Raw genomic sequence first — 16,842 nt, 5'->3', positions numbered from 1 at the left:
CCTGAATGCTGGGCCCCGGAAGATAAGTCCACATTGTGAACATTACCCTATAAGGCCCAAGGTGTGAATAAGTTGAGGATCTTGAGGGGGTGAGTTCATCCCGGATTACGCGGTTCAGTGGGTGGAGCGTGATTTGGCCCCAGGCTTCCTGTTCCTGGAGGTCTCGTCCTGACTTTTCTCGTATGATGAGTCCAGTGTTCGCCAGCCCCATGACCTTCGCTTGGACCATTTCCCTAGCCGTGCTCCCTCTACTGTCACTGTCTCCTGCTTTGGTTGGCATATAGTGTATATGTCTTTTCTGAGATACTATGAGGGTCTGGGAGGCGCAAAGGAAGGTGAAACAAAGTGGGAATCAGAAGAGGTTGGTCCCAATCCCCTAGTGGGTAGCGACCCCTCGCTCTTGTTCTGCATCAGGTGGACCCAGCAGGTGTTAAAAGACTCTAAAAGGTTGAATGGATGAGTGAGAAATCCTATTTCTGGTTCCCAACGAATAATAAAGCCCCATGTTCCCCATCAGTAAAACTAGAGCCCCTAGTCAGCCCCCTACACCTGTGAGAACCTAAGGAGAGAATGTCTGGCAAGAGGTGCTTCTGGTGGGCTTCACTGGTGGCGCAGTGGTTGAGAGTCCGCCTGCCGATGCAGGGGACACAGGTTCATGCCCTGGTCCGGGAGGACCCCACATGCCGCGGAGCGGCTGGGCCCGTGAGCCATGGCCGCTGAGCCTGCGCGTCCAGAGCCTGTGCTCCACAACGGGAGAGGCCACAACAGTGAGAGGCCCGCGTACCGCAAAAAAAAAGAGGTGTTTCTGGCTTTGCAGACATACGGCCGGGACTGCAGGAGATTTGGCAGTCTACTTCTTTGTGTGCTGTAAATGCACTGTCAATAATTATGGGGCAAAAATAATGCCTTGTGACCCCAAGGAATTTTATGGAATGCTGTAGAAAGCTTTTGAAACTGCCACTGAGGGGAGGAAAAATCCTACTCTGCCAAAAACTGGCCTGATTAAGCATTAAGAAAATTCCAAGTGCCTGAGAATGTTTAGTAGCAAAACACACATAACCTTCTTAAAACAGCCTACCAGTGAAACTTTGTAACTTAAGGGTCTGAAGGAGTGGCCCCGTGGAGTCTGAGCTGGTCCAGGGTGGCTGGACTAGGCTTGGGGGAGGGGGGATCAGGGGGAAGGGACTGAGGCAGAGTACTGGGACCTGACGGGATTTACCGTTTTCAGGGCATCTGGGAATCACTGAAGGATGTGAGTGGGCACAGGGCGCAATCAGACCAGAGTTTAGAAAGCGGCTCTTGTGCCATGAGGAGGGAGATTAGTTGGGGAGAGACAAGGGGCAGAGACTGGTGTGGAAGCCGATTCTAACTTCCTGGTCGAAGGCCTCTGGGAGCACCCAGCACACAGGGGCGGTGGGAACAGGGAGTAGGGGATGGATTAAAACTAATGTATGCAGGAAGGAGAAAAAGGTGTAGCCGAAATGGTAAAATTAGATACAAGTTAGGCTACTGAAAGAACACAATGTTATTTTAGTGGAGAAGAGCAGAAAACAGGGTTTTGACCTATCTGTACACTAATGCATAGTCTGGGGAGGCTTGAGGATTTAGGGTAATAAGGTAGATAAACTCTAAGGCTGAGACTAGGCTAAGGACACACTCAGGCCCTCTTCCAGGCTGCAGAAGTCCTACTGTGTCCTCACTTGGGGGAGGGGTGAAGGAGTTCTGTGGGGTCCCTTTTTTTTTTTTGGTCGTAACAAAAAAAGTTTTATTAGAAAATGTGGGGTCCCTTTTATAGGACACCAATTCCATTCACGAGGGCTCCACCCTCATGACCTAATCACCTCCCAAAGCACCCCCCCCGCCCCCTGGGGCTTAGAATTTCAACATATGAATTTTGCAGGGACACAACCATTAAGACCGTAACTGAGATTGCATACCACAGTATTTTAAAAATCATCCTTCCACCCAAACTTGCCAGGTTTCTGCTCTTACGTATCCTGTACTTGGCTCCGGGTACATGGGACGGAGCGAGGTCTGATAACACTAAGGTACCTGCAGAGGCCCACACACCTGGTGAGAGCCCAGGTCCACCCAACTTTAAAGCGTGCACGTGTCCTACCGTGCACAAGTACCCAACTCACAGAGGGGGAAACATGAGACAAACTAGATTACTAAAAACCATGCAACGTTGGGCTTCCCTGGTGGTGCAGTGGTTGAGAGTCCACCTGCCGATGCAGGGGACGCGGGTTCGTGCCCCGGTCCGGGAAGATCCCACATGCCGCGGAGCGGCTGGGCCCGTGAGCCATGGCCACTGAGCCTGCGCATCCGGAGCCTCTGCCCCACAACGGGAGAGGCCGCAACAGTGAGAGGCCCACGTACCGCAAAAAGAAAAAACAGAAAAACAACAAATAAAAAACATGCAACGCGTACACCTATCTATGATAATTTTGGAGAGTGTGTCACTTGGTTCCCTATATTTCTCAAATATTTTCAAGTGTTTCTCAAGTCAGATTCCAAAATATGTGGAAGGAAGCTGCTTCTGACATCTTTCTGTTAGTTTCAATTTTATTTCACAGACTTTTTACAGTTATACAACATGAAAAAGCATTAAATACCTCTATTTTCTTATTTACATGGTGTAAAATTTTTAATAACAAAAATTTCTTATCATAAAAGATGATGTTAAGTACAGCAGAAACACCGCTCATGATCAGCAATTCAATGATTTAACATAAGGTGTGCTCTATTTCATGATTTTTCACTGTACAAGAAAACCTCTAATTCAGTTTGTCTAAATGCAACAACTACCCAGTTGCCTTCACTTTTATGAGCTACACTCCTTCCTGTTTTATTCGAAATAGACTCTGGAAGAGGGCTGTGAAGATCAGAGCCTTCATGTGCATTTTTCCACATCCGTAAGGAAACACGTGGTTGCTTGTTCTTTTAATTGTCTTAAGATCGATTATCTTCAATGACAATAGTTCTTCTAGAATATGGTTCAAGTTCTACAAATATATATTGAAATTCATATTCGCCGCTTTCTGGGTTCTGGAAAAAAATAATGAGTATCAAGGTGCTGCCCTGCTCTTTGGCACTTTACGTTGAGTTTGCGTCCAAGAAACCCCATCCCCACATGATCTCACCTCTTTCACTTCAAGATGCACAGTTCCTTGCTTCCCGGGCTCGGAGCCCTGGATGTAGAATTTCACACGCATGTGTTTCAGCCCATCTTTTACGTATTCAATGAAACTGTCAAGACAATGAAAACACACAAGCCTGAATTCCTCCCACTTAAACATCACCCCAAGCTCTCAAATCCAAGCCGCCTGCAGTACCTGACATGCTGCCTTCTGCCACGTCTCGTCATCTCCCCATAGCCTTTAAGGGGCTCGCCGAAGACACTTAGCACCTGCAAAGTAAGGTGACGCTTCCTCAGTCAGGGCTACTTTTTTTAAGCTTCCTAGGGAAATATTTTCTGACAAACTGAGTGGTTTATTTTAGAAAAAAAAAAAAAGCCTGGGACTCTTTCAAAATGATATCTCCAATGATAAGAAAACTGGGAAAAGAGTTATTATGCAAAAATCATCCCATAATTAACACTCAAACTTTTCATGCACAGAGAATGAAATAGGTAACTTTATGGTGTTACTTGTAGTTTCAGAACAGTTAGGCTGAAGTGGAGCTGTTTCCACTCCCCTTTTACAAAAAGAAACACGATGTAACAAAGTGTTCAAATATTTAAATGTCTGAACATTTTTAGTGAAATTTACCCAATGGGGTCTAATACTAAAAGCTATGAGATCAAAATAATTTTTTAGTTATTAAATACACAAATAAAAACAAGTAATGATTTATTTAAAACAAACCAGATCTAGAGGTAGGAATCCATTATTCCCAATGGGAGAACTCACAATGAAGTGTAAATGTAATTTTTACTGAATTTAAAATGCAAATACTTCGGAACCTTTTCAAAAAAACAGAAATGTGATATCAAACTAAAACAAATATTGCTTCAACTCTGGAAATTTTTCTTATTTGGTCTGTTGGGCATCTTCAGTATCAAAATTTTCAGGCACATATAGACTAATATGTAAGATGAGACGTATTTAAGAACTGTGTAGCTGAAACGATTGTTCAAATAATTTAATAGATTAAACATGTCTGTATCAAAACATAAGTATTTTCTATTTCTCAACCAAGCAAAGTGCCTGGCAAACAATAGGCCCCTAATAAATCCTAACAAAATCGAACTGTTGAAGTTTAATTATTCTTCATAGAGCTCTTTTAGGCGGCAAATTAAGTTATGACCTTAATAATACCTCGCTCTCTGTGTTTATTCTGTGAAGTTCTGTTTTGTTCAAAATGCTGAAGATCTATGAAAGACCGAGTTTGTGAATAACACAGCAACTCTTCCTCTCTTCTTAGAGATGCACCCTGACATGTAATTATGCTACTGCTCGTGTTTATTTCTGGACCCTGTAAAGGGTTTCTTGTCAGGGGTAATTAGGACCCCCAATAACTCTAATGGGAACCTCCTTTACTCCCTGCTGAGTTTCAACTTACTCAGAGGGACACCTCCCCCTCTGCCTTCTCCTCCACAGTTCTCAGACTGCCCTGAGTCCAGGAAAAAGAAAGATGCCGGAGGCCTTAGCTCCTGCCGTTTGCACCCTGACAAGATTAGAGACACTCATGGAGCATTTGGAGGTGGTGCCCCAGGGAAACCCAGGGCAGGGCATGGATGCTGAGAGGATCTGCGGGTTCCAAAGCTTCCCCTCCCCAGGGGCCTCACGGCTGTTTCTCTGACATTTACTCCCTGGTCTGTGTGAGAAGCAGCCCTGATATTTATGATGCCACCTGCCACTTTCTTTCAAAGTACAAGAATTAAGATGTCAATGAGTAAGATGTTTCAGTGCCAACGTTTTCCACCCAGGAGTAAAATCTGGCACTGCACGGGCTACATGCACTTTCTCTCTGTGACTGGAAAGCCTTATGAGAAGCTTCCTCTGGACGAGATCCTTAAAAGAATGGAGGTGGCTTTTCCACATCTGCATCCTCCAGGGCGTGGCTCAGGCAGGCTGTGCTTAAGAGCCTAAGTGTGGAATCACCCAAACTGGGATTGAGGTTCTGGCTCTCCCTCTTACCGGTTCAGTCATGTTAGTGTAGTTACTTAATCTCTTTAAATATCAGTTTCCTTCTGCAAACAGGATAATAGTAGCACCCAACACAAGTGGTTCTTGTGAGACTCAATAAAGACGATGTGCTCCAACACTGAGCAGAGTGCTTGGTGCATAATGTGCTCTCAATAAGCATCAACAGTTACTATTATGATCACAAGATCATGAATCAGGGTTTTAAAAAGACTAGTGAGTTTAATACTCTGGTATATTCTAAACATTTATTATTGATGACAACTAGTACAACGACTCTCTTGTACCCTTAGGATGGAAACACCGCCGCATGGACCTTTGGGTGCTACTCGTAATCAAAGCATTTCAAGTACAGAACAAAGAGCTAATAACGTAATCACAATCCAACCACTACGGTTTTATTATTATATAAATCCACTAGTCTCAGAACTAGCACGTGACCTCTGCCTGCCCCTCCCACCACCACATTTCTCTCCCTGATCAGAGTCTGTGTAACGCAATCTTGAGGACTAACCTCGGGATTTAATCTGCATTTTTCTAGGGCTTTCCCATATATCTTATTAGGACTGGATGAAGAAAAGAGTTCTCTGAAGATCGTGTAAAACAAGCCACCTGAAAATCAAAGAAAAAGCTCAAGCAAAGCGAGAGCGAGACAAATGGAAAATGAAAAAGATATTCAGGGGTTTTATACTTGCTGTGTTTTCAACCTGTAATGGTGATTCCAATAAGCACCACTATTAAATAGGTAAAATCTCTTCCAGCTTCTTTCACTGTAAAGAGAAAACACCACTGGTTACATGTGTGCCGGACGTCAGCAGGGATGCTTCTGGCTTCAGGATCTCTAGCAGGTGAGACGTAGGCTCAGGACCTAATGAGGGGGTCGGTACATGTTCTGGAGCAGCTATTGTCAAATCTCTGTGAATCAGGACCACCTGAAGAAACTTTCTGAAAGAACCGCGGCAGGATTCTGGGAGCAGGGCTTAGGAATCGATTCTTTACTTTAGGTAGCGTTATGATTTTAATGCCTCCTTATTGTCTAAGATGAGGAAACTCTTTGAACAAGTGATCCAGTCCCTCTGAGTGGAAACAACAGTCCTTGATTAGGCACCACTGGATACGGTCTGCTGTTCACACAGTAAGAGACCTGTTGGCTTTGTCAGCTGCAGTCAAAATGGGCCTCGACCCTCAACAGTCAGTGACCTTCCCAGCCTGCCACCCTGCTGGCTGTGAAACAACAAAACAGAACTGAATTTAGAACAGGACTTTGCTTGGCCAGGCAGATTTGTGAATCGAACTGCTTTAGAAAATGAAGAACCTGCACAGATACTGCACTTTCTTTTTTTTTTAAATAACCCATCTCATTCTATTCTCTACCGAGGTCACAAAACACACTTAATGAGCAGTAACTGCCCGCTGTGAGCCCGGCGGCACGCTGAGAACACGGCACCCCGCGCTGGTCAGGAGCCGCGACGTTCCCTGTGACCCAGATCAGGCCTTTGCCCCAACACCTTTGCTCCCGATTCCTGCCCGGCACACTCACTGCTGCTTCGCTTAGGCTCTCGGGAAGGCTCTTCCCCGTTTATTCAACCACAAACATCGACTGTATGTACTACGTGCAAAGCCCGCACCGAGTATCACTCAGCCCACGCGTTCTCGAAGTTTAAGCATCATGTTATTCTTCAGCAGAAGCTGCTCATCGTCTACCTTCCTCTTCTTGACCCTTTCAGACCGTATACTTTCACACAGAACCCCTCCTGCCATCTGTCTCTGCAATGAGGGGTGTTGTGGTGACCACCCACGTGCTTCCCGCAGGACCGAGGCTCCCGTCACCCCCGGTGCGGGGAGCTGACATGGCTTCTGGCTGGCGGAATCCCTGCATCCAAGGCCCTGGCCCTCCCCACACCCAGTGCCTGGCTGGTGCCCAAGCCCCACACCTTGAGATGAGAGGACTGCAAGGGCCAGCCCAGCCCCCGAGCTCCTGCAGGACCGGCGGAGGCCCTATCGCAAACGCCCCATGCTTCAGCTTCTCCCTCAGCCCAGCCCAGCCTCCCCACAGGAGGCCCCCAAACCTCCTGCCCACAGACCCCACTGAGTCTGCTTCCCTGGAATTCGCCCTATGAAGGGACTACAGGAGTGGTCCTAGGAAGCAGCTCCAAACTGGGATTTTGGAGCTGGATCACTGGCCACTGGCTGGCCTCGATGACTCGTCCCTGGTGGCAGGAGGAGCTGAGGCCCGGCAGGGAGTGGTCGCACAACTGCCGCGGCTCTCACCGCTGGTGGCCTGGAGCACCGGTGGGAGGGAGTGCACTGATGGGTGTTGCGTTTTGGGAATTTAGGGGGAATAAGCAATTATAAGGACTCGGACTGGATGGCTGTGGTAGCGGGCTGCCAATGCGCTGGAGAAAGGTAGTGAGAGGACGAGGTAACTGATCACCAATGAAGGTCAAGTGTGAAAGTCAGACGCCTCCTCCACAGCAAAACAGGAGACTCCTTTGTTGCACCCAGAGGGCAGAAAAAGCTGAGGACCAGGCCCAGGGCAAAAGAGTAGCAGAGAGGCTGGACTCTCACCCCACCAGGTCTCTTGTGCCAAGGCCAAGGTCGTGACTTGGGAAGAAAGGGAGCCTGCAGCTTGGCAAGGGGGTATCAAGGCTGACGCACTCCAGAATCTTGAGTCCGCAGGTTCTCCTGAACCCTCTAGCGTGAAGCAGCAGCTCATGCCTCCCAGTTAAAGGCTAGCTCTTCTTCCTCCTTGAAGACCTGGCGGGGGCTTCCATCTAGCGAGACATGTGCTCTGGCCAGGTTACAACATAACTGGGAGGAAAGAGGAAACAGGCCATCCCCAAAAGGGGCTGGAAGCCCTACCAGCAGAGCCGGCTGTATCCTAACGGCAGCGTGAAGGGTCACAGAATACAGAACTGGACAAGTGAGAGGAGATCAACAGGGGCAGTACTCTCTGAGCAAAAACTCAAGTCTGACAAGCAGCCTGGGAGCTGGTGCATGGCTACGTTCGCTCTTGCAAAGATGAGCGTGATCCACATTAAGTGAAGTAAAAATAACAGAACTGCCATGGCAAACTATGGGCACGCTACAGTGGGTATAATACACCGAGGGCAAAATCCACCAGCCGACTGTCCTGTAGGAGGGCCTGGAAAACACTTCACATCGTTACAGAACAAAGCGCCCTGACGCCATGGGGACGGCCGTGGCATTGAAGCCAGGTGGGAACAACCATGATAATGAACGGCTCAATTTCTGGACGTGAATCAGTCTTCAGACCTGGAATCCATTTACTGAAGGAAGACCAGCCTCTATACTGAGCAAGTATATGTGATTCCCCTGGTCCTTCACCTGAGCCCTATGGCCATTCACTTGGTGACTGTATGCTGGAAAAGGGGGACACCCAAACACTTCAAGGTCTGCTGGACAGAGTCTGAGCTGACATCAATACCTCAAGGAGTCATTATGGTCCCTCTGTTATGTACGTATGGTGGCTGTATAATAAAGAGCCTGGCTCGTAAAAGGTTCACAGCTGGGCCATGGACTTACCTGGCAGTCATTTCCCCGATTCCCAACGTATAACTGGAATGGACATTCTCAGTAATTGGCAACAACAGTCCCTACTTTAGTTCCCTTGAGGCAGATTAAAAGCTACCATAATGGGTAAAGTCCAATGAAAGCCTGTGAAACTGCCTCTTACTGACCAAAATAGTAAATCAAAAGCAGTATCACATCTAAGGGGGAATGCCAGAGGCAGTGCTATTCTGAAAGACTAAAGATACAGGAGTGGTTGTCCTGGATATCAGAAAACTGAGACTGGGAAAATCTGCATTCAATTTTTAGTTGTGTGAAATTGGGGAAATATGCCTTATACGTACTAATGAGTACTAATGTCTGTCTGAAACAGTAAATTTGAGGCTCAAATGAGATGAACTAACATCTGGGAAATCTACTTGTTTATTATAAAGTTCTAAACAATGGTTAAGTTTTATATAGCTGTCACCAAACTAAGAAAAGTTGAGAAAAATTTATAGACATAATTCAGCAAAGTTATATCAAAACCAACTTTCAAATCTGAGTTCAGATCTGTGAAGAAAATTGTGGGCCTGTATTCTCTGGTTCTAAACTGTGTTTAACGGTTCTACCTTTTAATTTGTGTGAACTGTTTATTCTTAGCACTGAACTTGTGTAAAAGGGCACTGGCAGCCCTCATCACGTTTGCTGAAAGACTGACCGTTACAGGGACTTCCCTTTTACCTTTCTGTGACGTTGAGATGGCGGTCTTCCCGCTCTGACTTCCGTGCACAGACACTTGTTTGCTGCCGTCCTCCTTCGCTCTCTGCGGGCTCTGTCCTTGCGTCCAGATGGTTTTCTGGGTGACTCCCAAAAGACACCTAGGTCGCACCGTTTTCTTCTGCTCTTGCGGCTCCCATCTCCAATTGGGCTCAGTCTTCAAGCACGCTTTGTTAAGTACAAAGTGTGCCAAAAACAACCGCTCCCCCGAGGACCTGTGCAGCTTCTCCGTACACCGTACAGCTCGTAGGAAAGTACAAATCATGTTCCCGGAAAGCCGCTCCGCTTAGGGAAGATGCCAGCTGTGACGAGTAAACCTTCACTACCTACCACACACCCAGCCGGACGCGGACTCCAGTCGTCGCGTTCACACCGATAATTCTGGCTCCAGCAACGTAAATCAAGATAAAATCTCCCGAAAAGAGTTGATGTTCTCCTTCCCTTCTCTTCGGCCCTCTTTTTACTGGAATTAAAGTGATTTGATTACTTTCAATGCTGACATTCACCCCATCCCCGTCAGGCCTTTGCAAAGCAACCGGGGAAACCCCTAGGAGTCCTGGGAATAGTAGTTTGAGGGCGTCACTTCTCCCAGAGTTGCCGCAGCGGGGAAGGCACAAGGACTACATCTCCCACAGTGCAAGGCGACCAGAGCGCGCGCTGACCTCTCGCCGCCTCCCAGACTCCCCTGCGCGGGCCCCTGCGCACGCGCCGCAGTACCTGGCGCGACAAGAAGGCGGGGCCGTGTTGGTGGTGGGCGGGGTTTGTGCCCCTGGCGCTAATTCAAATAGAACTTGCAAAAGTCAATTTAGCAATTATAAACTGCTTGTTCCTGCGACCCCTAGAGATCCCCCTATAAACAGAAATCCTCGTTCTGATTGTCGCTATCATATTCCTTATGGGCAGATGATGTAGACTTTGCGTTTGTTCTTCCTAAGGAAACCAGACAGGAAACCGCGCAAACTACCCCAGAGCCAGCAGGTGGGAAGGGACAAAGTCACCACAAAGCCCACGGGGCCGCCAGGCGTCCTCGGCGTCAGCACGTCGGGCGTGCGTAGAAGCCGGGCCCCGGAAGTTTCTAGAACCGCCCCTGGAGCCCGTGGAAAAGCGGTACTGTCCTCGGCCCTGCCCCGCTTCTGCGCACGCGCATGGGGCGCGCGCTGGCGTAGGGTGGGCGTGGCCAGGGGCGGTGCGACGGCCGGAAGGAGGAGCGTGCCGAGCAGCATATGCGCTGGGTCTCCATGGCGACCGGACGCGGCCGGCAACTGCAACCGCCCTGGCGCGGCCTCATGGCGCGGACCCCGCCACTCGGCGGCGACGGCTCGGCCCGCGGGAGAGCGGGGAAGGCAGCCGGGGGCTCGGGGTTCAGGTGACTCGGGGGGCGCGCGCCCGGGGAGCCCCTGCGAGGAAAGCCCCTCACTCCCCCGCCTCCCTTTCCCTTTATTTTCGTTGGTTCCGCCGTGGCGGGTCGCTCGCCGCTCCTTTTAGCGCGGGAAAGGTCTGGAAGGACGGCGGGAGGAAGTCTCTAAAACTTGGAAGCGTGGGGTTACCCCAAGTCACGATACAAGTAGAGGAGCTTCCCGGGAGTATTCTTTCCTCAGTTCGTTCGGTTAGTGGGCCCTGCGGGGAACGGCGGCGTGCGAGCCCCGCGACCCTGAGCAGCCCTCGCGGTGAACCGCCGCGTGAACGCGCTCACCTGCGGGGGCTGGTGCGCAACTCCGCGCTCCACCCGCGGCTCGCTGGCAGGGTCCCCTCCAGAACGCGTTCCCAAAGTTGCTTCCTAATTCTAGGACCGGGAGTCACCTTTTGTGTTTTTTATGACTTTATAACTTAGAGAAGTAGATTCTTCTTATCAAACATTATCGGTTTTCTCTCCCGCTCCCAGTTCACGAACGGAGGACTCAACCCCTAACCAGGTAACTCTGTTAGGCAGGTTGGTCTGGGAGCTGCACCTCCGACGTCAAGGCCTGGTCTGAGTTTCTAAGCAAACCTGGAGGGATGCCTTCTAGACAGTTACCTCTTGGTGCTCAACCTCTAATCCTCTAATGCCGTCTTCATGCCCAAGCGCGGGGGCGTGGGGTGTTCTTTGTTTTGGTGTCTGGAGGCTCGTCTCGGTTCCATTTCTCTTGGGGTACCATGGGCCTGAAGGGTGGTCCTCTTCCACAGTGAGAGAAGGCAATTTCGAGGAGTGAGCTGGGGGAGGAGCGGGTAGTGGGAGCCGGCAGCTGCTTTCCAAAAGGAACTTCAGCTTAACTCCAAGGATAATGGCTCACTTCTCAAAGCGAGTGATCCAGTTTGTCAGAAATATCCACGTGCTGTCGTGATGCCTTGTTAAACCCCTCTTTCTTTTATCGTGAGCTGGTCCCAGCTCTGCACGCATCATCCCAGTTAGATTACCAAGTGGAGGGATAATGCTAAGGACTATTTGCATTGTTGAGGACTATCTTTTTCCTTGTAGGTATTCTCCATTTATAGATATAAACAGTCAGGCATAATATGCCTTCTAGGAAACCAGATGCCTATGTTTAAGCATAGAAAAGTATTCTGTTACTTACCAGCTCAACTAATTAAGGTATATTTTTTCCCCTGAATCTCCAGGACTGTGTCCTCTGTCCATCCTGGGATCCGCTAACCCTACTTACACTGGTTTCAGAAGCAGGGCCCTCTCCCTTGGTATTACGGTAATAGTTGGTTCTTGAAAATAGCTGTAATGCTAGACATATCACAAGCCTCTTGACAAAATGGTGACAATGCCTGCAAAATTTCTGTTATGTAGGAGAGAAAGACAGGAATTTAAAATAGGAAGCTTGAACTTTACATTAATTTGCCACTATTACTAAAAGTAGTCTTTATATATAATGTGCTTTTAGTGGAAGCGAAATGACTGTTATATGATGAATCTTTTATTACTTTGAAAGTTGAGTGAACTTTTTGTTGAAATGATGTAATTAGAATGCCTGTAATTATGCCTGGCTTGGGAGTCTGCACCTCAACCTGTGATTTGGTGAGATGTAAGTTCTTTTTGGTAAAGAAAAGTCAGCTCCTAAGAATGATTATGGTCTACGTAGGTGGTTATTTTTAATGTCTCGGTGCAGAAGAATTAGTTTTTAACAAGGAATCACACAAAATGTGTGATATGTGTCAACCTTTTTAACCCAAAATGTGAATTTGTATAAATAAATACCTTAAACTGTAAGAAATATAGCAGAAAGCATATCAAGTTGGCTTAATTTCTACTTGGTCTAATTTCTTTGATTTGTCAGATATTAAAAATCAGGCCCAGAAAGTAGGTTTTTAAAATACCAAACTTAATTCAAAGCAATCAGGTAAAGTTTGTCACTTGAAAAAAGGCGGTTTTAAACTAAATGTCATCTTACTAATTATATCAGCTAAATGTGTACTTAACTTTGTAGACGTACAGAGCTTGTTGCCAAAATCTTGGCTTCTATACACCGGTGCCGAGTAGAAATACAGAGACAGAATTTAGGAGGAAAGAAAAAAAGTGGCTTTATTTCTTTGCCAGGCGAAGAGGGAGCACAGGGGGCTAGCGCCTCCGAAAACTGTGACCCCCTTCCAGAGGGTAGTGAGAAGTTTTATAGTAATGGTTTAAAGAGGGCGTAATCAGCTTGTGGACATTGTTCTGATTGGTTGGTGGTGAGGTAAGTGGGAGTCGACATCATCATCCTGGTTCCAACTGGTCTGGTGTCTCGGTGGGTACTTGTGGGCAGCATGCCTTCGTTAATGGTTGACTTCTCCCACCTGGAGGACGTTTTAGCATCTGCAGAACAGCTCAAAGATGTGTGTACCCATTGATGGGGCACCAGGACCTTGCCCCAAGGCTGAACTATTGTTTTCCTTGACTTTTTCTTGCTTTTCTTGTATCCCCTCCCTTCCCTAGTTAGCAACTGTTTGAATCTGCCGGTTGGAACTCAGGGAAGGTCAAGGAGGCTGGATGAAGGCTATTTCCTATAATCAAAGAAATGGGGGGCACAGAAAGGCTTTGTGTCCAGGAGTCCCACAGGGCCCTGCTAGGGATCAAGCTCCATGAGCACATGCATGGAACTTACTGACTGTTAATTGTGTGGCCCCTAAAAATGTGCAGTTAGTTTATTTTATGGAGAAATGGAGATGTGCTTTCAATGGTACCAGAATCCATACTGATAAGATGTATAGTAACTATAGTAACACGGTGGAAGGAGCTCTGGCGGACAGTCAGGAGGAGAGGGCCCTGGGGCTCTTGACCTCTAGCTTGGGACCTTGAAGAAGTCAGTGTTGGCTGCCTCGTTAGAGACTTAGTCTTCTGCTCTAGAAAGGAGGGACTCAGGAGATCTATTTTAATTACGGAAAAACAAAACAGCAATAAATAGGCTGTACTTTTCGAACAGATAGGAGCCAGTGGGCAGGGGGCGCCTTCCTGACATGGAAAATTAATGTAACAGCTTTGGGGGAAAATGTTAAATAACTGGTGAGTCATATAACACATTTTTATGATAAGACAAACACTGATAAGATATCCAGTAGAATGCAATATTTGCATTAACTTTTAATATTAAATAAGAGACCTCAAAGAAGTTTTGTGCTTTCTGCAGGCTGTGCTCCAAGATTTCGGGGGGCCTGGTACCCAGAATGCTGTGTAGGCCTTTGAAAACCACGGCTCCAGCCTAAAGGATGGTGCTGTGAAACTGTGCTCCCAAACTTTCTTGTATATGGGCTCTCAGTTTTAAAGCAACAAAACCCCCACAATTCATTACATTTTCAGTATATTAAGAAACATTAGAAAGTACATGGTGTTCTGTCCCTTCAATCTTCCAGCCCCCGTTTAAAAACTACCACCTGTAATTCCATAATCTTGTGAATCGGATGTATTACCGGTTAATACCTTGTTATCTTCCCTCGAAGATCGCTTTTCTTTGTATGTATGTGTTTACATTTTCCCTTAAGAGAGAAATACAAAAATAAGATTATGTAGTACATACTGATGTAGCCTTTTTCAGTTGATGTTATTAATTTAGCAGATATTTATCGAATGCCTTCTGCATGCTGGGCATGTTGTGGGTTTTGAGGAATCAGCAGGGAACAAAACTCGTGCAAAAGACCTGCCAGCATGGTGCTTACAACCCAATGACAGCAAACAAGGTAGACAAGCAAAATGAGTGGTGTCGGATGGCGGTAGGTGCTGGGGGGGCATTGTGTGTGTGTGTGCGCGCGTGCACGTGCGCCGGATATGGATTGGAGTTTTTAGAGAGCATGGCTAGAAGATCTCAGGGAGACAGTGACATTTGAATGGCGGCCTGTATCCAGGAGGTGAGGGAGCTAGCTGGCCGTGCAGACATCTGGGAGATGTCACGAACTTGTTTTTGTGCAAACACTTCCACCTGTATTGAAACTGTCCCTTTTTATTGGCTGAACGTGGCTCACTTTACAGAGGTCGTGGGGTTTAACTGATGTCTATACAGTTTCTGGTACTTTTCCAGGTGCAGACAGCTTTGAGATGGACATTCCTGAGTGAAGTCTTTGGGCTCGTTTTTTTGCCTTGGGTTGTATTTCTAGATGTGAGATTCTTGGCTTAAAAAAACCTGTGCCTTTTAAGGACTTGACTGTCCATAGTGTTTGCACCAATCTGTGGTCCCAGCAGTGAAGGAGAATGCCTGTTTGTCTGCAGCGGAGCTGCCCTTGTCCTTATCATTTATTTGGTCTTTGCTAACTTGCTAGATTGAAACTGATCAATAGATTGTATTGATTTACTTTTTTTCAGTTCCCTTGGAAAGGTTTAGGGTAATAGTTTTGATTTTTTTTTTGCATCTTTTGATTGAGGAAATACATAATGGTAAAAAGCTGTTATCAATTTACTGATGCTTCTAGACAAATTTATATTTGATCAACCACAGCAGTGTTCATTTAAGTTAAAAAATAGTGTATCAGGGAGAGTCCTTCATCAGTCTTCATCAGTGTGTGTCTAGACTCTTAGACTTCTTGGCACGACCCTTCACACTTGTAGTGGTCTAAGGGTCACCACCTGGGGACTCTGGGTAGATATTGTTATTATTTGATGGACAGGTAAAAGAATTCCTTTTGTTTAAAGCCTAAGTGTCAGAAACCTTTGTCTCCTGCAGATATTTTCGTTGAATCTGTAACACAGGTCATATAGAGTTTGCAGGATTAGTTAACCACTTAAAATAAGGAATGCTTTTAAATCATTTAAAAATACTTAAAAAAATTGTGTATCACGTTGAATAGTGCCCCCATCTCCCCCCGCAAATTCATGTCCACCCAGAACCTCAGGATGTGACTTTATTTGGAAATAGGGTCTCTGCAGATGTAATTAGTTAAGATGAGGTCATGCTGGATTAGGGTGGGTCCTAAATTGAATGTGACTGCTGTTCTATAGGAAGACACACACACAAAGAGGGAAGATGGCTTTGTAAGGAGAGAGCAGAGATTGGAGTTAGTTAGCTTAGCTGCCATGAGCTAAGAAACACCAAGGATTGTCAGCAACCATCAGAAGCTGGAAGAGGCAAGGAAGGATTCTGTCCCATAGTCTTGGGAGGGAGCATGGCCCTCCCAGCACCTTGATTTTGGGCATTTGGCCCCTAGGTCTGTGAGACAATAAGCCACCTAGTTTAAGGTACTTTGTTAAGGCAGCCCTAGGAAATTAATACGATTAGGAAATTGTAGTTTACCTCTGATTACTGTTAGAGCCAGGGCAGTGGACTTAAAGCTTTTCTACTGTGGAAATGTTTGCTGAAACAACAGAAGTATAAAATTACAGCACAGGTGGAGTTCTCTGGTCAAAGGGAGAGAGGGCGTTGCAAAGCTCTCCAGATTAGCATTTCTCCTTGCCCTTTCCCTACTGCTCTGCATCTGGCTAGGAAGTCAGATAAGATGAAGAGCGCCTGAGTGCCTTTTGCTGAAGCTGGGATGGAGAGGCGTGGGGAGCAGCAGGATCTGGAATGGTTTCCCGTTTTCAGCCTCTCCTGGGTTGAGGTGGCAGCGTGCAGAGGATATCTCATGTTTATTGAGGGCTTACTGTGTGCCAGCCATTATGCTTGTTTCTGAAGAGAAAAATCTGTTAAGGGAAGAGAAGCTCATCCTCTCGCTGGTCAGAATCACCTGGGGCATCGTCAGGCGACTTGAGCGCTTGCTGACGCGTACATCTTGGCGTGTCCATCTCCGTGGCAGGCACCAGGCTACTCCGAGTCCATGGGTGATACACTCCCCGTGCCTCCTAAGAGCAGGTTATGCTTGGGGTTGAGGGCCACCCTCTGTTCAGATCTGTCTGTGTGGATTTCATTCTTCCACTTCCAGAGAGACTGTTGCCCTTACTTCCAAGTTCTTAGGCCCCCCTCCTTTTGCCCCCAATCATTGCCCATATCCTTTTTGAGTGATAGTCTAAATATATCCAGGAAGT

At 47.0% G+C, this 16,842-nt stretch overlaps 2 protein-coding genes across 2 annotated transcripts in view; one reads left to right on the top strand and one right to left on the bottom strand.

Moving 5' to 3' along the window:
* Positions 1–2,554: 2,554 nt before the first annotated feature.
* On the bottom strand, positions 2,555–9,988 carry TIMM21 (translocase of inner mitochondrial membrane 21). Its single transcript, XM_030868177.2, has 6 exons — positions 9,402–9,988; positions 5,855–5,917; positions 5,662–5,759; positions 3,336–3,409; positions 3,144–3,249; positions 2,555–3,048 (listed from the first exon to the last, which is right to left on the bottom strand). Exons 1-6 carry the CDS (start codon positions 9,700–9,702, stop codon positions 2,953–2,955), a joined length of 738 nt encoding a protein of 245 aa, XP_030724037.1. The 5' UTR covers positions 9,703–9,988; the 3' UTR covers positions 2,555–2,952.
* Positions 9,989–10,675: 687 nt separating this feature from the next.
* Positions 10,676–16,842, top strand: part of FBXO15 (F-box protein 15) — a 39,903-nt gene continuing 33,736 nt past the window's right edge. Inside the window, exon 1 of the mRNA XM_060311033.1 lies at positions 10,676–10,803. Coding sequence (XP_060167016.1) covers positions 10,676–10,803 — 128 coding nt within the window. The remainder of the gene's footprint in view (positions 10,804–16,842) is intronic.

The sequence above is a fragment of the Globicephala melas genome, chromosome 13 (genome assembly GCF_963455315.2).
Source record: "Globicephala melas chromosome 13, mGloMel1.2, whole genome shotgun sequence".
NCBI classification, from domain to species: Eukaryota; Metazoa; Chordata; class Mammalia; order Artiodactyla; family Delphinidae; genus Globicephala; species Globicephala melas.
The sequence above is the reverse complement of the archived record's forward strand: the minus strand, read 5'-3'. Positions and strand labels throughout refer to the sequence as shown.